The sequence below is a fragment of the Theobroma umbraticum genome, unplaced genomic scaffold, assembly GCF_002168275.2.
Source record: "Theobroma umbraticum cultivar Fairchild unplaced genomic scaffold, ASM216827v3 scaffold_130.0, whole genome shotgun sequence".
In the NCBI taxonomy this organism is placed as follows: Eukaryota; Viridiplantae; Streptophyta; class Magnoliopsida; order Malvales; family Malvaceae; genus Theobroma; species Theobroma umbraticum.
Window position 1 is genome coordinate 1,845,635 of NW_018397264.1, and position 7,509 is coordinate 1,853,143.

A 7,509-nucleotide genomic window follows, 5' to 3' on the forward strand; every position below is an offset into this window, starting at 1 on the left:
TGCAGTTGTTTCACGAAAAAGCAGGGTTTCTTTTCATATCACTCTGTTAATTCAATATCTAACTCCATTTTTCTAAGTTTCTCTTACTTCTCCTGTGTTTTTCATTTCTTTCTTAACCTCTGACAAGATCCAACAGAAGCTTAAAAGAATATGTTATTAGCTTATTGCACAAGGCGCAGAGGACAGATTGCTTCAATCAAAAATGTAAAGAAACACCCACCATCACGATTACAGTGCAAGGCTGAGATGCCTCAATGGAAAGTTTATGCATCACTGCTAAGAAATAAGATGAATATTTGGAATTTGTCCACACAATAATCATTTAAGGGAATTTATATAACTCAGCAGGTTCATATGACCAATAACTGAATAAATGGTCATCAGACAATGTCATATCACTCGGCGGCAAATTATATTACCATTTCTCACTATCCAAACTCACAAGTCACTGCAACTATTTCCTACCAGGAGAACTCTGGATTTAACTGAATCTAGAAACAAAATTTAAATAAATACATCATTTTTCTCCATCAAGATATTCAATAATTATATAAACTGTCGATGAATTTGAATTTCAACATTGTAAACAATTTTTTTCACCATTTCTTAAAAGAATGGTAGAAGAGAATAGAAACTGTTTTAAGTTTAAACTATCAGGAAAAGAACAACAAACTTTGCGTAAGTGAGCAATGATGATCAGTAACTTGCAACCTACACTGGGTTGCGAAGAAATTCATGTAACATATTTATAAGTTTAAAAGAAGACCTGGAAACTTGTGTGATCACAGCAGAGGAAAGCAATGAATCTAAAACATCTAATGACCAAGAATATCCCAGTTGTTCCAACTTTCAATTAACTGTGTAGCCCAGCAAAGCACAATCACAAAGTATTGTCCAGGGATGACTCGATAATTTATGCCTACATTGTACATATAATGGCAAGGTCTTGACAAATGGACTAAACAATTTCAACGCCTTCAACTGGAATTGTACTCATCTGCAAGGTTCTACCATTTCCAATAAACCGAACAGAAGGCAATGAAGGATCTGTAACAGATTCAATCTCGAGAAAATTGAAATCATATGCACCAGAACGCTTCAAACTGAATACAAAAACAACTGCAACCCATCCCAGCATGGAAACTGCCCAATAGTTAGTCATCCCATGAATCAAACCCCAAGCTATAGCATACCCAACAATAATTCCAGATAAATGTCCAAGAAAACTTGCTTGCGGAACAATGATTGAAGTGAAAATCAATGACTCAAAAGGTGCAAAACTAATAGGAAGTGAAAGAAATCCAAAAAGATCCAACTTCGATGAAGGTTGCTTCACAGACAAAATTGTCATCCACCCAAAAACAACACAAGAATACCCAACAGCTGTCACTCGCCGGAAATACTCAATCTTAAACCGCTGAATTAAGAAATGGTACATTCCCAACACAACCAGACCCGATAATACAATCAAAACAAGAGTATACTGAAGATAATACGCCACTCCAAGACCCAAATGCCCTAATTGCTCCACAATCCCAAGACTCCAAAGGGCGCTCATATTGAAAACAAGGTGAATAACACTGATATGTGAAAAAGCTGAAGTAATTATCCTCCAATGGTGTCCTTCGACTGCGGTTTCATAACTTAAACCAACATGCTGATAACCAATGTGCTTCTTCTGTATGTAAAACCATATTACACTACATATTCCTATGATACAACTTGTTGCTGGTTTCTCCAATATCTCATAAAATAATGGCCTCCCCATTTCTGCTAGAATATAAAACTCCTTCAACTTTCTCCTTTTACTTAATTCAATCTACAGAGCAAAACCCAACATTACAATCCACATAAAAATCATAAGCCCATCAACACTTCACCCAAAAGATCACTCCTTCTGTAGTGCAAAATACGGAGAAAAAACTAATTTTTGACAATGTTTTGAACCAACCAAAATCTTGCACCGACTAAAACAGCCCAGATCTAAAATAGCCAATACTTTTCAACTATCTATCACTTCAATACAGAAAAAGAAAAAAGCAGCAACATACGAACTGGGTTTATTGAGAGCCAATCAATTAACCACTTCAAGCAAGAGAAATCAAAGAAAAATTCGAGGAGATTAGACGTTAAAAAAGAGGGAGATAGGGGGATCTTACTTTCCCTGCTTTGGTTGTAAAACCGAGTCAGGTTTCCCGGTTGCCTCCCTTGATTTTGTTTCTGTTTTCATCTTTTTGTTGTTTTTATTTAACTCTACCAACAGGGCAACAGAGAATATTTCAATTCGATCATTGATCAACCATGCCTCTCAGACTCCCACTCCCTCTGGACTTTTCTGCAAATTTTATTGTTTATTTAAAAGAGTATTCAGAATTACCAAAGTACCCTTGTTACTTTTCTTTTTCGTCTTCTTTATTTATATTTAATGAGAGAGGTTTTTTTTAATGCTACTCGTCGATTGATAGAGAAACATTTTAATTTAGATAAAATTAATATAATTTTTTTATTAGAAAATAAAATAGTACCTATCATACTTATGGACAGTAATTTTACATATTATTTCTTTGTTTATGTATAATACAACAATAATAGTAATTAAGATTATCATTAATTATTGTATTTTATAGTGTAATTATTTTAAACAATAAAAGTTGATTTTAATAAAGTAATAAAAACTGAGACAGGATACTTTTATTCTTATACCTTTACAGCAAGATTTTAAGAAAATTAATTTCAATTTTATGATACATCTTACTTAATTATATTAAATTATAATAAGGTTATACTTGTTGTTACATTGCATTATTTTTATAATCATTATAATTTATTTCAAGTTGATTATCATACTTTTTACTCATTTTACAACAAATTTTATGTGTTTTTATCTTTATTGTTTGTGCTAAAATTTAATTAAAATATTTTTTTAATATTAACATTTCACTTAAATGCGTGAAGCTCTATATTTTTATCTCTAAACATTCTTGATAGCTTAGAATACAAATTACTTGAAAATATTTTACAAAAACTAAATATTAGATTTTCTTTTTTACAATAAAGTTATATCCTTTTACTTTTTATTCTTACACATTTATGTTAAGGTTTTAAGAAAGATAATTTTAACTTTATAATACAACTTTTATTATTTCCTTTAAATTATAATCAAGTTACACTTATTTATTTCTTTCATTACATTTAGAATAATTTATATTTTATTTTAAATTGATTAAAACATTTCTGTTATTAAAAGCATTAATTACTGAAAAGTTAGCCGTAAGTAAAGGTATTTATTTGCAAGGCCAAGTTCAAATTTAGCTTTTGTATCTAATTGTGAGGGTCGGGGCATAGCTGTGCTTGGAATCCCAAACCTCAACCCATCTATATCCTCAATAATTATTTATTTTCTTCTTAAATAACAATAAAATTAGTAAAATATATTATATACTTGAAATGCTTAAACAAATATGAAATTTTTGGAATGAGATTACATGTACAAGTGAAAATTACAATCCAATTAAGTATTACTTAACATAAATGGTATGATTATTAAATCTCAAAAGAAATCAACAAACGAACTAAACAAATCAATTAATAAACCAACATAAGGTCGGATGAAGTCCACACTTGATGAGGCTAAATCTAAAGGTTTTTAAACCTCTTTTGTACTTTGAAGATAAGATTTCATTGACAAATATAAAAATAATTAATTAAGTGAGATTTTGAAATCTTTTTCGATTAATTGAACTGAAATTATCACTGCCTTAACATTTATTTTATCTTTTAAATTTTGGTAACTAGAGTGGAACGGAATTGATAAGAGTTGCAAATCAAGAATAAAAATCTTCTTTCTCAATCCGTACTGCATTTGGTGCTTCTCTTATAATTTGGTGTCACATGTCCAGTAAATTTTTGTTCATTAACATCCATCTTAATGTCGTTACTTGTTATTGTTTCCACCGACCCTAGATATTAACCTCAATCTTAATTAACGATCAATGCCGTCATCATTCTCATGCTTATGTACAAATCAATATGAGGTATAAGGCTTTTGAGTACTCTTTTTCTTCTAATCATGCTTATTAGAGTTAGAATCTTCAGGTGAATAAGAACACTTGTGTTTGCTCTTACTACGATGCTTATAAAAGATCTCTATTAGCAATCAATCCTTAGACCCAGCTATACCAACACAAAATTTTGACACAAATGGGACCTTACAGCGTCAACATGGCTGTAAAAGTGAAAATAAGAACTTCAAACAAGGTGAAACATATACCCTGTATGTAAAAGTGATTCTTAATTTTGATGAAAGATTCTTAATAAATAAAAATTTATTGGATGGGTGACACCAAATTAGAAGAAAATCACCAAATGAAGCACAAAGAAGGGACAGATGATGATTTTTATTACAAATGAACGGTGCTCCTCCTTCTTCTTTCAGAAAAGGAATCAATGAAGAAAGCATGGCATTTATCATTTTGATAGTTGCATGCTATCAATGCTGGCATGCGTTTGGTGCGTGGTCATATGAATTTGGATTCTTATCATGATATCTAAGTATAATTGCATAAGTTCATTTAGTCAGCACGAGAGTTTGGTGAGGCATATAGGTCAAAACAAGTATCAAATATTCCATATCCAACTATATCAACCGTTTGCATGATTCCAATGTTAGTTAAGTCAATTTCAATTCTTAATGTCGATTAGTCCTGCTTGGATGTAACTAAAGCAACCAGCTTTCAACACATTCGTTCTATATGGTTCAACCACCCACCTTTTACATTTCGCCATTATCTGCCTACAAAAAACTTCCTTCACTCACCATTTAACCATCTTTTCTCCCTATGCCAAACACCAAAGTCATCCCGATCATAATCCAGAATTGGTCCGATATGCATCCTCACCAGGATTCTCTCAAACTCACGGATAAATGGGAAGATGACTACGGGAGTGGCAACCGCCATGGCCGCGATTATTGGCATGCTCGACGTGCGTTCTTGAAGAGTTACCATTTTAAGGAACAAAATGGACTCAAAGATAAGCTGAAGAGATCTATGAAGGAGATAAACGAGGCAGCCATAGGTGTGATTACCAACTATTGTCGAGAACTGTCCAGGAGAAGGCTCGGGGTTAGGGTTTTCAGGGTCAGGTTGGGTATGCCATCCCTGGGTCTTGTAAGTATGAGATGTTTCACTCCTTGGTTGAACAAAAAAGGGTTGATGTAGTTAGTGGTATGCTCATGACTATCAGCAATTACAAACCAGGCAGGTCAACAAAACCCATGGAATTTGAAGGGGATAATGTGGCTAAAGCTATACTTGCTCTAGTTCTGCAAATTTAACTCTCTTTCTACTTATCTGGATATATTTATGTGAAATTGGTATATGAACATTCTGCTCGTCTAGTTCTCTCTTTCAACTTTACAATTTGCACGAATTTAATATAATTGCCTTTTATTGCTTTCAAATTTAAATGAAATTAAATGGGGTTTATTTGTATTAACCTCCTTATTTAGGTTTTAGTTTTAGGATCTGTGCACGTGTAAGGTTAATTTATTTAGCTAGACACGTATTTGATGACAATCTTGGTGTTCAAGATTAGGAAATCTAGTGGAAATATCAGCGGAACCTTCCCATGCGTGATGTTTGCCCAATTCTACGATAATGATATTGCAAGCCAGGGACTCAAGACTTTGATAATTATAATTTCTTTTTATTATAAAAAATTATTATATATTGTAACAAAACATGTATCTCATTAAAAAATTAGCAATAATTTACTACAGGCTAGTACATATACAAAATCTTTGTTGGTCAATGACTCTGCATGGATTGTTGAAGTCGGCTTCTGTTTAATTTCGAGCTCCAAAAGAGAAAAGGATTTGCCTGGAACCGTCATTGTGTCATATATTTACATTATCCCCACTATATATATAAAAGCCCCACACCTCCCATTCGTTGCTATTTCATTGTTTCCAATCAATATTCTCAAAAGAAGAAGAAGAAGAAATCTTGGTTTAGATGATTGATACCATGTATTCAGCATCCAAAATCAGTTGGTTTGTGAGAAGAATAGGGCGAAGCAAGTCCAAGAAGTACTACAGGCGGCTCGAGGAGGAGGGTGAGGTTGGGAAAGCAGCCCCACTTGAAGCTCGAGAAGGTTACGTAGCCATGTACGTGGGCGAAGAGGCTAAGAGGTATGAAGTCCCGATCAAGTATCTTTCTCTTCCAACGTTCAAGGAACTGCTGATGCAATCGCAAGAAGACTATCTTGATGCCAAGATCGAAGGACCGATCCTTATTTCATGCACCATCGAGAATTTCGATCAACTGTTGAAGAATGCCAAGCACTTGCAGTTGGATCCAAGATGTTCTTCGAGTTCGGTTGACTAAAGTTCAATGGATGCAAACCACAACACAACAACAAGAGGTCAAAGACGATTTTCTTTCTTTCTTTCTTTCTTTTTTTGTATTCGCTGATTAGAATCAAGAATAGTACATTTGATTTGATTTTCTTTCATGTAGTCAATTTTCTAAATATTTGTGTTCCAATATTGTGATTATTATTCATAAAAAATTCTTTTCAACTATTTTTATTATATTTTCTGTTTAGTTGTTTCATCGAAATCATTCCAAAATCAGAAGCCAGTCGATGCCATAGCATGCAAATGCAACATAAGATTTGAATCCAGTGGCTATATTACTAAAGAAAATATTATTAATTTCTACTGAAAACTGAAAAAGTTTCAATTTAATTACTTGACGATTCAGGTAAAATCAAAACATTTTTAATAATAATTTTAAATATATAGATGTATAAAAATAGAAACAAATTAAAGAAATTCAATATATTTGTAAATTAAATTGTGTATTTTTAAGGATTATATATATTACATAATTAATAGATCAGGGCAGTTTAATGTTTGATTGCACTACATTACATATATATTGATAGCATTGACAATTAAATAATAAAAATCATCCAAATCAATTACATGCGAAATAAATTTGACACATAAAAAAATTAAATGAAAAACCGATATTATTTTAGAACATAAAAAATGAAAGCACAAAGAGTATTTATTACTTCCATACTATTTATAAGTACTTGAAAATTAAAATATCATACAAAATAGCAGTGCTGTATATCTTACCGTATAGTATAGTATAGTATAGTGTATTTGTAGTTAGGAAAATTGTCTTATATCGCAGATCTGTGGAAAGATGATTATTACAACTTTATCCTTTACAGTCTGAATATGAATCAAGGAGAAAATGAGATGCATGTCCTCAATACATAGGCCTTGGGCATTATCTTCAACACGTAACTATCAAAAATCTGATTTTTTTCGATAAAATTTTTTATTGAAAAAAGTTGGAATTGGTTTCTTTCAATAGATTTCTGACAAAGAATTTACTTGAAATCAATTTAATCATTAATGCAAATAGTCAAAAAATTTGAAAAATCCACTGATAAGAGTTCAACTTTTTGATAGAAAACTCCGTCCATATATAT

The 7,509-nt window shown here is 32.0% G+C and overlaps 1 protein-coding gene across 1 annotated transcript; it reads right to left on the bottom strand.

Moving 5' to 3' along the window:
- Positions 1-546: 546 nt before the first annotated feature.
- RBL13 (RHOMBOID-like protein 13) lies at positions 547-2,341 on the bottom strand. Its single transcript, XM_021435173.2, has 2 exons — positions 2,160-2,341; positions 547-1,819 (listed from the first exon to the last, which is right to left on the bottom strand). Exon 2 carries the CDS (start codon positions 1,766-1,768, stop codon positions 959-961), a length of 810 nt encoding a protein of 269 aa, XP_021290848.1. The 5' UTR covers positions 1,769-1,819; positions 2,160-2,341; the 3' UTR covers positions 547-958.
- Between the last annotated feature and the right edge of the window lie 5,168 nt (positions 2,342-7,509).

What these genes read in the sequence shown, in the direction of transcription:
- RBL13 (XM_021435173.2), bottom strand. Translation starts at nt 1,768, where the DNA reads ATGGGGAGGCCATTATTTTATGAGATATTGGAGAAACCAGCAACAAGT.